The following is a 21906-nucleotide window of genomic DNA, read 5'->3' as shown; positions in this document are numbered from 1 at the left end:
ACCTGTGCTTGTCTGGATGAGACTTTTAGGTGATCTCAAACTAAGTGCTCTTGGAATCTACATCTGTTCCCTATTTGAACCAATTCCCCTTTGTCTTCCCTTTTTTTGGATGCTTTATTGTAATTCTAGAACTTTTTACTATCCCATTTTCTTCCTTTTTACTGGCGCTGATATGACCTTAATGTGTTGCAAGCGCCGTAAAACCCTTAAAAACAAACAACAAACAATTGGTGGAGTATGACTAAAATTGTACCATTTATTACTGATGGATTTTGTGCTGGCTACTGATTTTGAAATGTTCAAGTAGACAGGTATGGTATGGCTTCAATTCCATAGATGACATTTTGCATCGGTAACAAGATATTTTCCCTTGTGTTATCTAGTGATTCGTGTCTCTCTCTTTTTCTTTTTTTTTGAGCATTCACTCCTACTACTATTTCTACTACTACTACTACTACTACTACTACTACTACTACTACTACTACTACTACTACTACTACTACTACTACTACTACATCAACAACTACCTCTTCCTATTACAAAAAAATCGTACTGAATCCTTTGGAGTCGTATCCACGTATTTTGGTCCGAATAATCGTACTAAAAATACATGAAACGGTACCAGTTGACAGGTCTGAGCTAAGAGCATAGCATCAATACTTTTTTATTCCTTGCAGGTGCTGTGTAGCTGATTTCCTTACATGTTTTCAATTTTCAGAGACAAAGAAGAATCTTATTCATGCTTTACAAAGTCCAAGCTGAGTTGCGAAGGAAAAGTGGAGGGTCTGCTTGGTGAAGCCAAAGATATGATGAGACAGAATCTTAAAGAATGTAAGAAAAACAGGTCTTTATTTAAATTTTCAAAAAAATTTAATTGAAATGATCATAAAAGCTTTTATTCCTGTTAGCTGGGTAATAGTAATAATGATAAGAATAATAATAATCATAATAGTGATAATTTTCATAATTTTTTTTTTATTGATATAGAATGAAGTTAATTAAATGTGATTAAAAATACATATGAAACTCTGCTTAAACCCACAAGTAAAAATGCATTATAAATATTCATAGCACAGTTGCTGATTAGCTGCACTCGACTCCATCTTGAGTTCTTTGGAGGTCATCTCTTAATTTCTTTTTCCATCACTTTACATTGTGGCTTTCCATTATCATTCTGGTTGAGATTCTCGGGCTGGGTGGGGATCCTGACCTCCCATAACGGGCAGGGAGGTACACACTGTGTCTTCTATCCCCTTATATCTGTTTTCCAACATGCTTTCTGTCTTTGTCTTGGAATGAGATTACTTAGTTTTTTTCCTGGCCCTGGCCCTGGTCTGGGTCCTGGCTGGGAGGGAAACAGTCAAATGCATAGTTATTGTTTTGGGAGATGATATTTTTTTCCTTGTAAATCATCTCTCTGTTATGTATTAGTATATTTGTTATTTTTTAATGTATAATGTAAGCATTTGAGTGTGTTCCTCTTTGTTGGATTTTGTTCTTGTGTCCGGATGAGACTTATAGGTGATCTCAAACTAAGTACATTGGTGATATGCTCTTGGAATCTACATCTGATCCCTATTTGTTCGCAGTTCCCCTTTGTCTTACTTTCTCTTGGAGGCTTCAATTGCAATTCTGGAACTTTTTACTATCCCATTTTCTTCCTTTTTACTGGCACTGATATAACCTAAATGTGTTGCAAGCGCCGTAAAACCCTTACAAACAAACAAAACAAGATTCAGGGGAGGCAATAAGGAAATTCCTTATCGGGTTGCTCAGTTCCTTTACTCCCAATGACTAATAGAATTTCACAATAAACGCTTCAAATTATTACTCTTTGTCTATTTGTAAACGTTTGCTTAAAACATGTCTGTTTCGATTTTAGTAGATGGTATGAGAAGCAAGATAGGTTTGGTTTGTGTTGTGTGTTGTGTTGTGTGTGTGTGTGCTTGTGTGTGTAAATGATTATGTTTCAGCCAAAGTAATTTGTAATTTAATCAGAGTCTGGTGTCTCGGAGTTATAACGCATATAATTTCAGCATTATTGATTATTATTATTATTATTATTATTATTCATTACTTTTTTTTAGAACATAGCCGCCTACTGTCCTGATAAAATTGGGACAATACCAATTTGGAAAACTGGAGAGAAAAAAAAGTAGGATTGTTTATATGTAAGGTAATGACCCTTGTATGTCTGAGGATAATGCCTTTTTTTGACTTGCAAAGAACAGAAAAAGCTCTAAATCTAGGTTTTACAGTTCACTTCGAATAATCGCAACTTTCGATTAATCGCAACATTTCTTAAGGAACGGAATTAATGCACTGGTTAATTGCAACAAGCTTTGATTAATTGAAACAAAACTTCGACCTCAAAAGGTGCCAAATTCAAGAAATTGACAAACAAAAGTTCATGATTTATTTTCATTATCTGTGAAATAATGATAGTATAAGAATAGAGACTGGTTGGGGTTTATTCATTTGATTGATTGATTTCTTATCTCATCACATCAGGTCAAAAGCAGGGATACAACTTAACTGTCTGTGAGTATTCTTCATTTTTGTTCATTAATATTTTCAATTGAATTGTGACCCCTCTTTGTTATGTCCAACATTTGACTTTCACTTTTTTTCTCTCTCTGAATACCAAAATAGGTCATTAAAAAGATATATAGCAAAAGATGCAGCAAATGTTTGTCAGTACTCGGGAGTGTTAGAGCAATCGCTTCATATGCAATGGAACTGAGATCAATCTTGGGTGAAGTCCAGATTTAATTTTGAACCCCTTCCACCCTGCAGTGATTGAGTAGCTGGGTTGTGTTAGACTAGCATCCTATCGAAGGATTGCCAGCATTTGGGTTGTGTTAGACTAGCATCCTATCGAAGGATTGCAAGCATTTGGGTTGTGTTAGACTAGCATCCTATCGAAGGATTGCAAGCATTTGGGTTGTGTTAGACTAGCATCCTGTCGAAAGATTGCAAGCATTTGGGTTGTGTTAAACTAGCATCCTGTCGAAAGATTGCAAGCATTTGGGTTGTGTTAAACTAGCATCCTATCGAAGGATTGCAAGCATTTGGGTTGTGTTAGACTAGAATCCTATCGAAGGATTGCAAGCATTTGGGTTGTGTTAGACTAGCATCCTATCGAAGGATTGCAAGCATTTGGGTTGTGTTAGACTAGCATCCTATCGAAGGATTGCCAGCATTTGGGTTGTGTTAGACTAGCATCCTATCGAAGGATTGCAAGCATTTGGGTTGTATTAGACTAGCATCCTATCGAAGGATTGCCAGCATTTGGGTTGTGTTAGACTAGCATCCTATCGAAGGATTGCCAGCATTTGGGTTGTGTTAGACTAGCATCCTATCGAAGGATTGCCAGCATTTGGGTTGTGTTAGACTAGCATCCTATCGAAGGATTGCAAGCATTTGGGTTGTGTTAGACTAGCATCCTATCGAAGGATTGCCAGCATTTGGGTTGTGTTAGACTAGCATCCTATCGAAGGATTCCAGCATTTGGGTTGTGTTAGACTAGCATCCTGTCGAAAGATTGCAAGCATTTGGGTTGTGTTAAACTAGCATCCTATCGAAGGATTGCAAGCATTTGGGTTGTCTTAGACTAGAATCCTATCGAAGGATTGCAAGCATTTGGGTTGTGTTAGACTAGCATCCTATCGAAGGATTGCAAGCATTTGGGTTGTTTAGACTAGCATCCTATCGAAGGATTGCCAGCATTTGGGTTGTGTTAGACTAGCATCCTATCGAAGGATTGCAAGCATTTGGGTTGTATTAGACTAGCATCCTATCGAAGGATTGCCAGCATTTGGGTTGTGTTAGACTAGCATCCTATCGAAGGATTGCAGCATTTGGGTTGTGTTAGACTAGCATCCTATCGAAGGATTGCCAGCATTTGGGTTTGTGTTGACTAGCATCCTATCGAAGGATTGCAAGCATTTGGGTTGTGTTAGACTAGCATCCTATCGAATGGATTGCCAGCAATTTGGGTTGTGTTAGACTAGCATCCTATCGAAGGATTGCCAGCATTTGGGTTGTGTTAGACTAGCATCCTGTCGAAAGATTGCAAGCATTTGGGTTGTGTTAAACTAGCATCCTATCGAAGGATTGCAAGCATTTGGGTTGTCTTAGACTAGAATCCTATCGAAGGATTGCAAGCATTTGGGTTGTGTTAGACTAGCATCCTATCGAAGGATTGCAAGCATTTGGGTTGTGTTAGACTAGCATCCTATCGAAGGATTGCCAGCATTTGGGTTGTGTTAGACTAGCATCCTATCGAAGGATTGCAAGCATTTGGGTTGTGTTAGACTAGCATCCTATCGAAGGATTGCCAGCATTTGGGTTGTGTTAGACTAGCTACCTATCGAAGGATTGCCAGCATTTGGGTTGTGTTAGACTAGCATCCTATCGAAGGATTGCCAGCATTTGGGTTGTGTTAGACTAGCATCCTGTCGAAAGATTGCAAGCATTTGGGTTGTGTTAAACTAGCATCCTATCGAAGGATTGCAAGCATTTGGGTTGTCTTAGACTAGAATCCTATCGAAGGATTGCAAGCATTTGGGTTGTGTTAGACTAGCATCCTATCGAAGGATTGCAAGCATTTGGGTTGTGTTAGACTAGCATCCTATCGAAGGATTGCCAGCATTTGGGTTGTGTTAGACTAGCATCCTATCGAAGGATTGCAAGCATTTGGGTTGTATTAGACTAGCATCCTATCGAAGGATTGCCAGCATTTGGGTTGTGTTAGACTAGCATCCTATCGAAGGATTGCCAGCATTTGGGTTGTGTTAGACTAGCATCCTATCGAAGGATTGCCAGCATTTGGGTTGTGTTAGACTAGCATCCTATCGAAGGATTGCAAGCATTTGGGTTGTGTTAGACTAGCATCCTATCGAAGGATTGCCAGCATTTGGGTTGTGTTAGACTAGCATCCTATCGAAGGATTGCCAGCATTTGGGTTGTGTTAGACTAGCATCCTGTCGAAAGATTGCAAGCATTTGGGTTGTGTTAAACTAGCATCCTATCGAAGGATTGCAAGCATTTGGGTTGTCTTAGACTAGAATCCTATCGAAGGATTGCAAGCATTTGGGTTGTGTTAGACTAGCATCCTATCGAAGGATTGCAAGCATTTGGGTTGTGTTAGACTAGCATCCTATCGAAGGATTGCCAGCATTTGGGTTGTGTTAGACTAGCATCCTATCGAAGGATTGCAAGCATTTGGGTTGTATTAGACTAGCATCCTATCGCAGTTTTGCCAGCATTTGGGTTGTGTTAGACTAGCATCCTATCGAAGGATTGCCAGCATTTGGGTTGTGTTAGACTAGCATCCTATCGAAGGATTGCCAGCATTTGGGTTGTGTTAGACTAGCATCCTATCGAAGGATTGCAAGCATTTGGGTTGTGTTAGACTAGCATCCTATCGAAGGATTGCCAGCATTTGGGTTGTGTTAGACTAGCATCCTATCGAAGGATTGCCAGCATTTGGGTTGTGTTAGACTAGCATCCTATCGAAGGATTGCCAGCATTTGGGTTGTGTTAGACTAGCATCCTATCGAAGGATTGCCAGCATTTGGGTTGTCTTAGACTAGCATCCTATCGAAGGATTGCAAGCATTTGGGTTGTGTTAGACTAGCATCCTGTCGAAAGATTGCAAGCATTTGGGTTGTGTTAAACTAGCATCCTATCGAAGGATTGCAAGCATTTGGGTTGTGTTAAACTAGCATCCTATCGAAGGATTGCAAGCATTTGGGTTGTGTTAGACTAGCATCCTATCGAAGGATTGCAAGCATTTGGGTTGTGTTAGACTAGCATCCTGTCGAAAGATTGCAAGCATTTGGGTTGTGTTAAACTAGCATCCTATCGAAGGATTGCAAGCATTTGGGTTGTCTTAGACTAGAATCCTATCGAAGGATTGCAAGCATTTGGGTTGTGTTAGACTAGCATCCTGTCGAAGGATTGCAAGCATTTGGGTTGTGTTAGACTAGCATCCTATCGAAGGATTGCAAGCATTTGGGTTGTGTTAGACTAGCATCCTGTCGAAGGATTGCAAGCATTTGGGTTGTGTTAGACTAGCATCCTATCGAAGGATTGCAAGCATTTGGGTTGTGTTAGACTAGCATCCTGTCGAAAGATTGCAAGCATTTTGGGTTGTGTTAGACTAGCATCTTATCGAAGGATTGCAAGCATTTGGGTCTTGTTAGAGTAGCATCCTATCTAGGGATTGCCAGCATTTTGGTTGTGTTAGACTAGCATCCTATCGAAGGATTGCAAGCATTTCGGTTATGTTAGACTGGCATCCTATCGAAGAATTGTAAGCATTTGGGTTGTGTTAGACTAGCATCCTATCGAAGTATTGTAATATTTGGGTTGTGTTAGACTAGCATCCTATTATTATTATTATTATTTATTATTTATTATTATTATTATTATTATTATTATTATTATTATTATTATTATTTATTATTATTATTATTATTATTATTATTATTATTAATTTAAACAGGCTTCACTAAAAACAAAGACCCTTTTCCTAACTAATGTATTTTTTTTTTTTTTTTTTTCTTTCTTTCTACTCGTGCCTTTCAGCTCTGGAACAAAGTGGAGGTAAGTGACAGACATCTCATTTTATAATTGTTACTGTCAGTTATCCAGGAATTTTTTTTTACTTGTTTAGTTTTGTTTATTTTTCTGATAATTGTCACTATTGATTTGAAATACACAGTAGGTTGCATAATAAATACAGCACTTATGAGACTTGTTGGTCTTATGGCATTGACGTGCCAAGTCCTTAGAATTTTTTCATATCCTTATGAGTCGTAGACGAAATTTAAAAATTGTCACACGTACTAAGAGTTTTCAGTCTGTAGTGATTTATATTTTAACCAATGAGATTAGTAGTGCATTAGAGGAAATCGTAAAGTGAAATGTGTGACTTTCTTCGTCTTCTCTGACTATTGACGCGTATGACGAAAGTCTGAGCCCACCCCCCAAAAAAGAATGAATTAGGTGGTGTAGAGCTCAACAAGCTTTTGGTTTTGGTTTGAAATCTGGCTATTTCAGTGGGCAATTTTGTCTGAAGTTTAATACGATATGAGATCAAAACTTGCACTCGTGTGAGAGAGTAAAAAAAAAATAGTAGCATCAGGTGTTTTTGGAATTGCTTGTTCTTGGTTTTGTTTATATATTCACATACATGCCGAATCCTACGAATTTTTCGTAATTTTACGAATTTTAGTCAAATTTCATGGCCAAATCCGAATTTTTTTTTGGAAAATTACGAATTTTTAGTTCTTAGTAATACTTTGATAATAATAATAATAATAATAATAATAATAATAATAATAATAATAATAATAATAATAATAATAATAATAATAATAATAATAATAATAATATTGTAATTTTTCGTACACAATAATGTACAGAAATTACGAATTTCCTTGTCAAATTACTAAAAATTGACATAAAGATTACGAAATTTGGCATGTATGTACATTCATAACCTCCAACTGTCCTCATGATATCGGGACTGTCCCGATTTTGCAACCTGTGAAAAATTTATGTATTTTAAAAAATGGACTGTTTGTGTTTGAAATGACCCTTGCATGTCCCAGAATTATGCTGTTTTGAATAGTGTCTGCTCGAAGCTCGAAGAAATAAATAATAATGTGAAGTTGAATGTTAGCTTCAATTTAATCACAAAAACAGATCAAATGAACGTTTCGGGTTTCCCCTTTATCAACAAAACAGGATGAATTAAAACACCAGAGATGAATGAGATGATGTCATCATCTTATTCATCTGTGGTGTTTCAATTATCCTGTTTTGTTGATAAAGGGGAAACCCGAAACGTTCATTTGATCTGTTTTTGTGATTAAATTGAAGCTTACATTCAACTTCACGTTATTATTTATAGCTGTTTTGAATAGTAAATTAAAATATGGAACAGAAAAAGCTCTAAAGCTGTATTATATTATATAATACTCGAAGACATACTACTTTTTGGGTCATGGCTGTATTATGTGTTAGGGTGTCATGTTTTACTTCTTTGAAAAAGTTGGCTACTATCGTATAGTTGTTTATTTATTTATTTTTCCATATATTTTTTGGTACTTTTAGTGGATAAGGAATAATGCATTTTTAAGTATTAAGCTGTGAAATAGAATTCATGTCATGCAACCTGCAGTAACGTAATCAATCCCTTTACATATAAATTTGTCTCATATTTTTTAAAAGCGAAATATAAAAAAACTATGGCCTTAAATTTGAAAGAAGATATTTAAATCACACAAAAGTTATTGGTCTGGAAGTCTTGGGCGGAATAGTGGTCTTTTAAAAAGTTTGGATTGTAAATTTTAAATTTGTCATTTTTAAAGGACATTAGAAATATATAGATTGAGCATGTGGAAATAATTGCTAAATATCCATCACCCTTAACCCTCTCCTTACCAGCCATTTTCAGAATTTTTCCCAAAACTTCACACCCACCCAACACAAAAACAGACATTTCTTACTCAAACAGAAAAGCAAAAAGCACATTCTATACATAATATTGTATCGACAATATGAGCTCTATTACAGAATGTTAAGTTTTTATAGCTATAGCAAAATGAAATGAAATCTTGATGAGAAAAGTGACGGCTGTATCGTAACAAATGTGACGATTTTCCAATAGGTGGTAAGGAGAGGGTTAAAATATATTGTCAGCATCTGATTGTCGCTGATTAGTTGCTATGATGACTTTTCCTTATTTTCCTTCTATCTGTAACTTTTTTTACAGCAATAATGGATTGTTTTTTTGTTTTTTTTCGGTGATATGTAATGAATGCTTTATATAAATGCTTAATATCATCAGCATCATCTTTGATAGTATCATCATCATCATCATCATCATCATCATCATCATCATCATCATCATCATCGTCATCATCAATATTACATTTCAAGACTTTATTTATACATTTTTTTGGGGCTTTTGTTCCAGACGGTGGCAATGGTGGCATGAGATTGAATGGCCTTCTGTCAGGCCCCTTCCTCTTGGGGATGATTTTGGCTGTAGTGGCTTTCTGGTTCTAATCGCCTTGTGTACAGGAAGACTGGAAAGTTGTGCTTGTAACAGCCGAGCTGCCTCCGAGATTCATCACACCTACTTATTGTCATCTTTCTCTTTCCTAATACATTTGGCTGGCTATACTTGTGATGTTAATACTATAAGATTTACAATAAGACATTTTTAAAATAGTTATTTCTTATTGCTCTCTCTCTATATATTATTGGTATTGTTGTTTGTTGAATATTTATTGATTTTTGAGAATGGCAGGTACTAATTTGATGGTTGTAATTGATTTGTTATTCTTGCTATGAGAATATCGTTTTGTTGATAAGCCTTTCAACTCCTCCTACAATTTCCTTTGCCTTATTCAGTCCGTTTTTTTTGTAGAGGCAGCTGCAATTCACAGTGGCTTTTCAGGAGACATATCGTGTGATCCAAAATCGAAACAATTGACTTATTGAATTTTTTTTAAAATGAAAAATTTTTTAACTTCCTGTTCATACTCATACCTTCGATCATTATTTAAACTTATACATCGAATAGAAATGAAAGAGCTTTAAAAGCCTTCTGGCAAGGCCATTGGCTGTTAAGGAAGAATCTAACTCTCTCTCTCTGTCTTTCTCTTTCTCTCTCTCTCTCTCTCTCTCTCTCTCTCTCTCTCTCTCTCTCTCTCTCTCTCTCTCTCTCTCTCTCTCTCTCTCTCTGTGTTTTCTATCATTCAAATTATTAAAGGAATTCAATCAATTATTTTGTTTGTTGAAGTAGTAGTTATGTATACTATTGATATTGTTTGCAAGCTTGTTTTTCCAAGTGTTTCTTGTCATTTACAATAATATGCAAATTTACGTAAAGATAGAATTTGATATTAATGCCTATAATGCTCATGAATAGGGATGGGAGACTTTTACACCATAAAATCGCTAATTTATTTGTATTTCACTTTTATAGACACACCTTGTGTGGCATTTGGATAGCCCTGCTGATGACACCAGTTAGTGCGAAGGATGGTTAAAGATTTTTTTGATATTTTTATTTACATATTCATTTATATTTTTTTTCAAACCGATGTTATGAAACATACAATATGATAAAGCATTTTTTAAAGTTTGCCCTGAAGAATTTTAACAAATTTTCTTGTAAAATAAATATAATTGATCTGTAGTTTGTTTTGTCAACTTACTTCCTATCTCGGATAATTGTACTCAAAATAACAACCATCAAAAAAAGAAAAAAGAAAATCATCTGAATTATCAGATATTGTTTGAAATTCGTCAAAAAATTTCATCCCAGAGTTTGTCAAGATTGGTTTCAAAGAAATGTCAGGTGAACTTTCTAGAACAGTATTATTTTTTTTATTTTCCTCTCGCATTCCTATCTGCAGACCAGCCAGTCATATCAAAATTACATCTAAACTCGTTGCCTTGGCAGGTTTGTCTCGTGATTTTCATACCCTGATGACTCAATGTTAATATTGCTTGTTTTTTTTGGTGGTTTTTTTTTTCTTCCCAATTCCTTTCTTTCTGTGTTTTGATAAACAAGTGACTGGTGCTATGTGAAAGCTAATTTGGGTACGTAATTAGGCTGATTGTGTAGTGATGCTTTTTTTCATCGTAGAATGGTATTCGGATCATACTGGTCTCGAGTGATCAACGGTGCTGTCAACACGCGTTCTCGTGCATTGTTTATTGGTGCACCCTTGGCCGTGCAACACAAAAACATTTATATAAATATGTGGGTTAAGTTCTTGTGTAAAAGACATATACAGTGAAGGTTGATAAAAAGGCTGCATCTTTTTGAGGGTTACTGTCGAATGATATTTAGTAATGATGATGGTAAGAGAAAATAAGCGTAAGCAATTTAGTATAAGTTGATTTATTAAGGATCTTTTTGTTACTTCACTTAATGTGTACTTGCACATTTTAAATTCCTACTGAACTATATTTTTTAAAAAATAATTTTCTCACCCCTTTTGTTTTTTCAACGAAAAGAATGAAAATATAGATTAGCTAAAAATTTTTTAAAAAAGAAGACACAATAACCTCTGTGCAGTGACAAATCTTTTATTATGACAAAACCAAATTTTACTGGACAACTTAAAACAAAACTACCAAAAAAAATATTATAGTGTGCCAAAAAAAAAAGAGGACCCATTTATATTTTAGTAAAATTTTCTAATTTTTTTAAAACATGAAAACTGAACTTTAAAAACTCAGTATGGAAATAGACATATTTATTTAATCTGTAGCAAATTTTGATTATATGGGTCATGCAGTCTGTGAAAGAAAATGTTATCTTTCTGACATAGACAGTGGATGATACCACGATGGACTTGTGTTGTTGTTCCAACTCTAGTAAGAAAAGTCATTTTTTCAATAATTGTCTAATACTAATATTAATTATTACATTAAAAAAAAAAAAATCTCCCTTTTGCAAAAGTGAAGTCTTCACTATATCATACATACATTTTTCTTTTCTCTTTTAATTGCCATAACTTTGGTCCTATTCCTATTGAGGACTTTTCTGCAAAATGTTATTTCAATTTTTGATGTATCATTGCTTTACTTAAGGTTTTTGTTTTGTTTTTGTTTATTTTTCCTTTTTGGGTTAAACTCGTTGATGTGAAAAATAAATGCCACTACCTATCAAACTACTTAATGGATTAGTTTGTCTCCCTTACACACTGCGGGTGGTTGGATGGGAGCATCACCCTTGAATCATATATCTATGATGTTCGCATGGGTGTACGATCCGATAGTGATGTCGTTTCTTCTTCTCTTTACTAGCCTATCCTGCTTCTTTGGTTTGTGATTGTATTTTTGACAGGGGTTATTTTTTTTTTTCTGTAAATCTTCTGCCTGTTTGTTCTTGGTTATTTATAATTTAGCTTATGATATCTTTAGGTTATGATTTTGATTTACATTTGTACTATTTTTGTTAGATTGCTTGTTTTTTTGTTTCAGCGGTCTCTCATATAACCTCATTTGTGTTGGAAGAGACCTAAAGCAACAAACAAACAAACCCTTACACACTCGGGCGGGGAATCTAGGTCAGACTTCTTGTTATTCTCTTACATTACTACTCCACGTTGTTCCATGAACTTCTAAACAGTTACTCTTGACAGTTTTTACATACAATGACTAAACACTTCTTTTTTTTCTTTTTTCTTCTCTCGATTCAAATGTAGATAATGATTGTTCTAATAGCCGATTCAAATGTGTGTGTGTGTGTGTATATGTATATATATTTATTTTTATATATATGTATACACACACAGACATTACATACATATATAAATAGCCACCAGGTTATTCTTTATACCTATACAGGAGTATTCAATTAAAAGCAGTTTTCGTACTTTCCTGTCAGAATCGACACTATGCTTGTGACTCACCAGGCCTTCTGGATCTGACAGACTTTTGACAAATATTTCTATAAATTTGTGAAGCTAGGCTAATCAATCAACCCCTGGCTTGACATGAAATCTCAGGTTTTTAAAAGATTTTTTGACAGTCAGGGGTTGTCTTAACCTAACGATATTTGAAATAGATTATTAGTTTTCTCCGTTTAACCTAACGATATTTGAAATAGATTATTAGTTTTCTCCATTTAACCTAACGATATTTGAAATAAATTATTAGTTTTCTCCATTTAACCTTACGATATTTGAAATAAATTATTAGTTTTCTCCGTTTAGCCTAACGATATTTGAAATAAATTATTAGTTTTCTCCATTTAACCTAACGATATTTGAAATAAATTATTAGTTTTCTCCATTAATAAATTATTAGTTTTCTCCATTAATAAATTATTAGTTTTCTCCATTAATAAACTATTAGTTTTCTCCATTTAACCTAACGATATTTGAAACAAATTATTAGTTTTCTCCATTTAACCTAACGATATTTGAAATAAATTATTAGTTTTCTCCATTTAACCTAACGATATTTGAAATAAATTATTAGTTTTCTCCATTTAACCTAACGATATTTGAAATAAATTATTAGTTTTCTCCATTTAACCTAACGATATTTGAAATAAATTATTAGTTTTCTCCATTTAGCCTAACGATATTTGAAATAAATTATTAGTTTTCTCCGTTTAAATGTAAAGAAGAATAAAAAGAAACGCGTTTTGTGTTGTTGCTGTCATTGTAGCATGTTATTGTGAGGACATAACTATATTTTACTTGTCTATAGCCATTGGTTTATGGTCGCACTTTATGTAAGATCCTTACCTGATTTTTTTATGTTACATTTTTACTTGCCTATTTACAATAATATTAATAGTATACTAGTCTCGGACGATATTAACATAAGAATTAAAAAAAAAATAATTGCTCATTGAAACCATGTATTAATATTAATTTGCTTTTCCAAATCCAAGCTGTTTTTTAGCACCTTTATAATATTAATCATTCGTTTGTATGTTTTATTTTTTATTCAATGATTGAGGTCAATGTTGTGTGTAGATTGGTTTTTTTTTTTAATTAAAAAAAAAATTGGTAATTTAAAAATTCCATCAGATCAATAAAATTTTGTGTTAGAAAATATGTGTTTACTTCTTTTAAATCATTTCTACTTCTACCCATGGGTCGTGGGTGGGTGGTATTTCTCTTAGGACGGGCGAACATTGGTGCTTTTCAAAACCATTTCCGGGGTGGGGATCCTGACCTCCCATAGCGGGCAGGGAGGTACACACTGTGTCTTCTATCCCCATATATCTATTTTCCAACATGCTTTCTGTCTTTGTCTTGGAATGAGATTACTTGGTTTCTTTCCTGGCCCTGGTCAGGGTCCTGGCTGGGAGGGAAACAGTCAAGTGCATAGTTATTGTTTTGGGAGATGATATTTTTTTCCTTGTAAATCATCTCTGTTATGCATTGTCTTTTGCTTAGTTTACATATTATATTATATAATTTGTAAGCATTTGAGTGTGTTCCTCTTAGTTCGGGCCTGTGCTTGTGTCTGGATGAGACTTTTAGGTGATCTCAAACTAAGTACTTTGATAGTGTGCTCTTGGAATCTACATCTGATTCCTATTTGAACCAATTCCCCTTTGTCTCACCTTTTCTTTTGTGCTTTAATTGTAATTCTAGAACTTTTTACTATCCCATTTTCTTCCTTTTTACTGGCGCTTATATGACCTTAATGTGTTGCAAGCGCCGTAAAACCCTTAAAACATAAAACAAACAAACGAAACCATTTCCGTCCGTGGGTATGGGTTGGTGGAATGCCTCTTATGGCGGGGGAACTTTGGTTACACCTGGGTTGGTGAATTCTCTTCATCCGTCTGGGTGGGGATCCTGACCTCCCATAGTGGGCAGGGAGGTACATGCTGTGTCTTCTATCCCTCCTTACCCGTTTTCCAATTGTTTCCTGATTGTCTTGGAATGAGATTACTTAGTTTTTGTCCAGCGGGTGGTTGGATGGGAGCATCACCCTTGAATCATATACCTATGATGTTCGCATGGGTGTACGATCCGATAGTGATGTCGTTTCTTCTTCTCTTTACTAGCCTATCCTGCTTCTATGGTTTGTGATTGTATTTTTGACAGGGGATATTTTTTTTTCTGTAAATCTTCTGCCTGTTTGTTCTTGGTTATTTATAATTTAGCTTATGATATCTTAAGGTTATGATTTTGATTTACATTTGTACTATTTTTGTTAGATTGCTTGTTTTTTTGTTTCAGCGGTCTCTCATATAAACCTCAATTGTGTTGGAAGAGACCTAAGGCAACAAACAAAAAAAAAGTTTTGTCTTCTGACCCTGGCCGGAGTTCCTTGGCTGGGAGGGAAACAGTCGAATGTATAGTTATAGTTTTGGGAGATGATATTTTTTTCCTTGTAAATCATCTCTCTGTTATGCATTGTAATATGTTTTGTTTACATATTATTATTATATGATTTGTAAACATTTGAGTGTATTCCTCTTGTTGGACTGTGTTGTGTCTGGATGAGACTTTAGGTAATCTCAAACTAATACTCTGACGGTGTGCTCTTGGAATCTAACATCTGTTCCATATTTGAACCAATTCCCCTTTGTCTCACCTTTTCTTTTGTGCTTTAATTGTAATTCTAGAACTTTTTACTATCCCTTTTTTCCTTTTTACTGGCGCTGATATGACCTTAATGTGTTGCAAGCGCCATAAAACCCTTTAAAAAAACAAAAAAAAAAAAAAACAAACAAAACATCTCTTCATCCGTCTACAGCTATAATATCTTCTACCACCCTGTGTCAGTTGTCCTTTCCATGTGGCTTTCTGGGTGCGGTTTCTGACCTCCCATAGTGGGCAGGGGGATACATACTGTGTCTTTTATCCTCTTATATCTGTTTTCCAACATGCTTTCTGTCTTTGTCTTGGTATGAGATTACTTGTTTTTTTTTCATGGCCCTAGCTGGGAGGGAAACAGTCAAACGCATAGTTATTGTTTTGGGAGATATTGTTTTCCTTGTAAATCATCTCTCTGTTATATATAATTATATTTGTTATTTTTAATGTATAGTGAAATGTAAGCATTTGAGTGTATTCCTCTTTGTTGGATATTGTGCTTGTGTCTGGGGGGAGACTTATAGGTGATATCAGACTAAGTACATTGATGGTATGCTCTTTGAATCTACATCTGATCCCTATTTGTTCCCAGTTCCCCTTTGTCTTACTTTTTCTTGGGTGCTTTAATTGTAATTCTAGAACTTTCGAATATCCCATTTTCTTCCTTTTTACTGGCGCTGATATAACCTAAATGTGTTGCAAGCGCCGTAAAACCCTTAAAAACAAACAAACATGTTCCTTTGTATTCTGAGTGGGGTCTTTTGATCTCCCATAGTGGGAGTCTATCAAGAGCTCATCCTCTCTGGGTTGGTGAATTCTCCTCATCCTGGGTGAGGTTTCTGACCTCCAATAGGGGGCAGGGAGGCATTCACTGTTTTCCAACATGCTTTCCGTTTTTATCTTGGGGTGAGATTGCTTGGTTTTGTCCGCGAGGACGAGAGACGCATGCGCACAACCAACATGACGTTCTCTCTCTAATAACTTTTTCCGCCGGTGACGTCACAGGCTATGGGTGACGTCCAATCAAGGGACGCTACTCTTCCGCTAATCTCATTCCCTATATAGATCATGCCCATCCTCCGGACTACAATCCACTGGGTCATTACGTCTGGAATGTTTCGACAAAAGCTTATGGAAACCAGAGACAACCATTTCAAATTTTGACAGAATACCCTTCAACAGACGTAACGTCACTTCCTTCCTAATGACGCATGGTAACTTAGTAACACTGGCTCTAAACTATCGGAACAATGGCGGACGCCCTTATGAAATACTTCTCCGACGAGCATAAAAGTGTATCCCGAGGAGAAAAACATTATAAATATGATCTTGTTTTGACTTTTACACATTCTGATCACAAGATATATGAAAGGTTCTAGCCAGCATGAAGAATAAAAGGTAATGATTTTCTTTGGTTAGAACCAAGATGGCCGCCGTTGCCGGGCGGCGTGACATCAGACTACTGAATCCAATTACAGCAGAAAATAAAATCTTTTTAGACAGAGGTCACATTATGTTTGCAGGGAAAATCATTCTCTAATTTCTTCCCCTTCTGATCTATGTCAAGTTGTTAAAAACCAACACAGTGCAGTCGCAATGCATTTTAGATGAATATGTTACATTTTCTGGCGCTGATATGACCTAATGTGTTGCAAGGGCCGTAAAACCCTTAAAAACAAGAATATGTTACATTTCATTGCATATTTCTTGTTAAAAGTGATATTAATTATTTTCCTTTTATTCATTATTAAGTTAATTTGACTTTCTGATCTATAAGAAGATTTTTTTTTTGTCAAACTCTCACCATAATGAAACAATTAAGACACACAGTTATCGAAAGAAAAAATATTTGAATATTTTGCCATTGACTTTTCAACAACACATAAATAACTCTTATAAATAGATGAAATGACGGGAAATTCAGCATAATAAAAATTCATAATTTTAAAAATAAATGTAAAAATGGTAGCAATGTGTCTTGAATAGAATAGACACACCTAATTGCCAGACAGTGGACCGTTTTTCTTAGCCTTCCTGTATATAAATGTGTGAATATAACAACAAGGTGGTCATCACAACAAACGCTACTCAATCACAATAGACAGATGTCCTCCACAGATTAATATAACACTGGGCATGATGTTTTTAATGCACTTAAATTAACACCGAATATAAATATACAATAAATGGAATACAATTCCAAGGTTACATATAAAACAAAGACAAGAAAGTGAATACAATTCCAAGGTTACATATAAAACAAAGACAAGGAAGGAATACAATTCCAAGGTTACATATAAAACAAAGACAAGGAAGGGAATACAATTCCAAGGTTACATATTAAACAAAGACAAGGAAGGGAATACAATTCCAAGGTTACATATTAAACAAAGACAAGGAAGGGAATACAATTCCAAGGTTACATATAAAACAAAGACAAGAAAGTGAATACAATTCCAAGGTTATGTATCAAACGAAAACAAGAGATCAAATAAAATTCCAAGGATAATTTTAAACAAAGACAGGAATCGAATTCAATTCCAATTTTAATGTTAGGTATCAAATAAAAACAAAAAAGCGATTACAAATACAATTTTAAGGTTATAACAATATCAAACAAAGACAAAGAAGCGATTACAAATACAATTTTAAGGTTATAACAATATCAAACAAAGTCAAAGAAGCGATTACAAATACAATTTTAAGGTTATAAACAATATCAAACAAAGACAAAGAAGCGATTACAAATACAATTTTAAGGTTATAACAATATCAAACAAAGACAAAGAAGCGATTACAAATACAATTTTAAGGTTATAACAATATCAAACAAAGACAAAGAAGCGATTACAAATACAATTTTAAGGTTATAACAATATCAAACAAAGTCAAAGAAGCAAATTCAATTCCAATGTGTTACATATTAAACAAAGTCCTCTAAAAATAAATCTATTTCACTTCCAGATGTTATCGGTTTTATCCAGACCTAACATCGCATCTTACTTTTTTTTAAAGCCAAGAAAACAATTACAACGATGTGACTAAGGCTTCTTTCGATGAAACCCGAGCGGCATCGCTGTTGCTGCTTTCTTGGTGGAAACGGTTAGACCTGACGTTATAACCGGAACAGAATGTAACGGGAGCTACAACAATACGTTGAATGACGTTTAAAAATAGACTATCTAATTCATAATGGATTGAAACCAACGTGCACATTGTATTTTTCAGACTGATAACAGAAGACGATTATTCACTTGATTTCTGGCTGTTGTAAGGGAGACTATTTTGCCTTGTGTCAAGTTTGAAAGTATATAATAATAATAATAATAATAATAATAATAATAATAATAATAATAATAATAATAATAATAATAGTAATAATAACAATAATAATAATAATAATAATAATAATAATAATAATAATAATAATATAATAATAATAATAATAATAATAATAATAATAATAATAATAATAATAATAATAATAATAATAATAATTATAATAGACTCTTATAGAGCGCACGGTATCCTCAACAATGAGGCTCTTGGCGCTTTAAATGAAATCAACACACAACAATATAGAAAATACATGAAATCAGAAAAGAAATTGTTTTCAAGGATTTCTTGAAAACAGACAATGATTTGGATTCTAGGATGCTCTGTGGAATGAATGGTGTTCCATCCAGACGGACCAAAATGAGAAAAGGACCTTGTTCCCGCCTTTGTACGAATGCGTGGGATAGCCAAACGGGTGGTGTCATTGGAGGAACGCAAAGGTCGGGTTGTCGAATTTCTTTAGGAGTTCTGTGAGGTAGGGAGGGGCAGTGTTTTCCAGACAAAGATAAACTGGGACATATATATTCCTTGAATTTGACCCTCTTCTCAACAGGCAGCCAGTACAGAGGCAATGTAAACATTTGGTTAAAGGGGGGGGGGGGGGGGGGGGGGCGACATTAAAAATGATGAATTTTGACCCAGTTTGCTAAAATTAGATCTTGGTGGGATGTTGTCATGTGACCATTTGTCTGCATAAAAAATATGTCATGTGGTCACAATTCATTCAGAGAGCGAGAGGTGAATTTTTCCCTAAACTCGTTTACTTTGACTTTTAAATGCAGTTTTCTCAAAACTGCAATTTTCGTCACTAAAAACCTCCCTCAGTTTTCAACCAATCTTCTTCAAACTTTATACAAATGAGTGTCATACAAATACGCAGGTCCTCTAGAAGCCAGATTTTCAAAAAATATAAATTTTTATGAGTAATTTGAAATTATGTAACTTTTTTCAAGGGGAATAATCGAGTAATAAATTTGAACTTAATTTTTAAAGTTTCTAATTTAAAAATTAAAAATCGGGCTTCTAGAGCCTTTTTATTTTCCTTTTTTTCTACCTCTGGCCAAAATATCATGGCCATCGGTTGATAAACAAAAAAGCCTTTGACTTTTTAAGATGTGTTGTTTCTTTTCCAATATGGCGTCGTTTCCATAGCAACGGGAAACTTTTTTTCGAAAAAAATTATATGCAATCATCCTTCCCAAACATATACATTATAACTGTGCATAAAAGTTTAGGATATTTCATCAAATAAAAAAAATGACCCTTTAGTGTCGCTCCTCCCCCCCCCCCCCCCCCTTTAAATAAACCCCCAAAATACAAACTTCTAAAGAAGTACCCGTACATGCTGAACTGAGAACGCCTCCAATACAAAGACCATAACAATGTGTCTTGTCAGTCTAATAAATAAGTCCTTGATAGCTTCAGATTATTCTCATTACATTATCTTAAGTTATCAGAACTGTGAATAAGTACACTTTGGTTTGATATTATTTTTTATCACAACATTTTGAGTTATCAGAATCGTGAATAGGTACACTCGTTGGATTAAGGTTATTTTCATTGCAACATTTTGAGTAATCACAATTGTAAATAAGTACACTGTTGGTCTCAGATTATTTCTATTATATCATTTTGAGTTGTCAAACTTGGAAATAAGTATACGATTATTTGAGATGATTTTCATTACAACATAATGAGTAATCAGACCTGTAAATAAGTATACGATTATTTGAGATGATTTTCATTACAACATATTGAGAAATCAGACCTGTAAATAAGTATACGATTATTTGAGATGATTTTCATTACAAAAGGTTGAATTATCAGAATTATAAAAAAGTACAATTTGGTTTGAGATGATTTTCATTACAACATATTGAGTAATCAGACCTTTAAATAAGTATACGTTGGCTTGAGATCATATTCATTACAACCAGGACAATCTGGGTGAACAGGACTGTAAATCAGTACATAGAGGTCAAAGAAAAACCAATGAAAAGAAACACCAGAGACAGCCACCCAGCTCTTAGGCGCTTGGAGGAACTTTCGCAACTGTAGTGATAATGTGACGAAGTGATGGAGCAGGTACACGATTCGTACATCTTTCCACGGATGATATGACGAAATGTGTCCGTTGTGTCGTGACAATTTCCGTTGTAATCTGGACAACCTGGGTAAAAAAAGAGACCAAATAAAAAAGAAAGAAACTACCTAACTAAAAATCAACAAAATGGGATCCAAAGTCTTAAAATAAATAAATAAATAAACAAATAAATAAATAAATAAATAAAATACCATTTATTCATCCCATGGGGGAAATTTGTCTCTAGGGTCTATTCCAATGGAAGACTGGAATAACCCAGGCGTCAGCCGCAATGCAGAGTATTTCCAGAGTAGAGCAATTAAAAGGTCAAAGGTTTGATTAAAAAATCAAAATTACAAAAAGATTTCGTCTATTGAACTGGGAAAACAGATTCGTCAATCCTATCATATTCATTCTAAAATCAACTATTTCTACTATACTAACTAGATATATATTGTAAAAATCTGAAAAGGAGTCTATGAAACAGCGATGAATGAAAGAAAAATACAAGAAATTAAAAAAACCAGCCTGCCATGACTGGGGATCGAACCTCAGACTTCTTGATTACCGTTGGTTAATTTCGTAGCTGGGTAAAAGAACTATAGTCCGTTCCAAGTCCCGTGCGCACACAAAATCGCAAATTCCTCCAAAGTTACGAAATGTGGTGCCGTGATTTTTGCATGCGGGCTTAGATATATTTTAAGTGAAATTACGAATTTTGAATACCACTAGTGATAGACCAAACCGTTTTCTCACAATGCCGAATTCCTTTGATCTTTTCGTATACAATAAAATATGACTCGAACTTTAAAATGTTAACAGTAATGGTGTGTTGATTCTCTTTCCCGTGAGGAAAATATTCACAACAAAGTTGCTTTCAGTGGCCTAGCTTAGCATATAATTTTTATTGTTTCAAATAGTATTTGAAATAGTGTAACCATTGGTATCCTTTCTTTAAAAAATATAGCCTTATGGAGAACATTGTGCCATTTGGGTCAATAAAAAAAGTTATTCGGCGCTCAACTCTACTGAAAGATTTGAAAATTAGAAATGTACTTTTTACAGATAGATAAACGGATAACTTGATTTCCTTTTATAATTTAAAGTCAGTTTGAAAGTTCGTGGAGTCAAACAGATATCATAAAATATGTACCGACGACTCTAACAACCAATCTCGACACTGTAAAAAGTTGTCAGTTTGGCGTTTTTTACGCAAATCGTTGCATTCGAAATAATGTATTCACTTAATTGCTTTAAGGATTTCAGATCGACACTACGTTTTCAACAGTTTTCATCGATTTATGACATCAAGTATTATATTATTGCCCCTTTGATGCTTTCAATGTGATGGTTTCGAGTGGATAATACCCAGGTTTA

The 21906-nt window shown here is 34.6% G+C and overlaps 2 protein-coding genes across 4 annotated transcripts in view; one reads left to right on the top strand and one right to left on the bottom strand.

The window, feature by feature from the left end:
• LOC144973626 (uncharacterized) overlaps nt 1-13610 on the top strand; it is a 47388-nt gene extending 33778 nt beyond the window's left edge. Inside the window, exons 8-11 of the mRNA XM_078916292.1 lie at nt 719-831; nt 2512-2541; nt 6595-6612; nt 8993-13610. Coding sequence (XP_078772418.1) covers nt 719-831; nt 2512-2541; nt 6595-6612; nt 8993-9084 — 253 coding nt within the window. The 3' untranslated portion in view covers nt 9085-13610. The remainder of the gene's footprint in view (nt 1-718; nt 832-2511; nt 2542-6594; nt 6613-8992) is intronic.
• Nucleotides 13611-17638: 4028 nt separating this feature from the next.
• Nucleotides 17639-21906, bottom strand: part of LOC144973625 (uncharacterized) — a 37601-nt gene continuing 33333 nt past the window's right edge. For all 3 annotated transcript variants that reach the window (XM_078916289.1, XM_078916288.1, XM_078916291.1), the window contains one exon: nt 17639-20616. In XM_078916289.1, coding sequence (XP_078772415.1) covers nt 20411-20616 — 206 coding nt within the window. In that variant the 3' untranslated portion in view covers nt 17639-20410. The remainder of the gene's footprint in view (nt 20617-21906) is intronic.

This window comes from Berghia stephanieae, chromosome 5 (assembly GCF_034508935.2).
Source record: "Berghia stephanieae isolate SIO BIC M18660-M18661 chromosome 5, UCSD_Bste_1.3, whole genome shotgun sequence".
NCBI classification, from domain to species: domain Eukaryota; kingdom Metazoa; phylum Mollusca; class Gastropoda; order Nudibranchia; family Aeolidiidae; genus Berghia; species Berghia stephanieae.
Note: the sequence above shows the minus strand (reverse complement) of the source record. Positions and strands in the feature narration are given on the sequence as shown.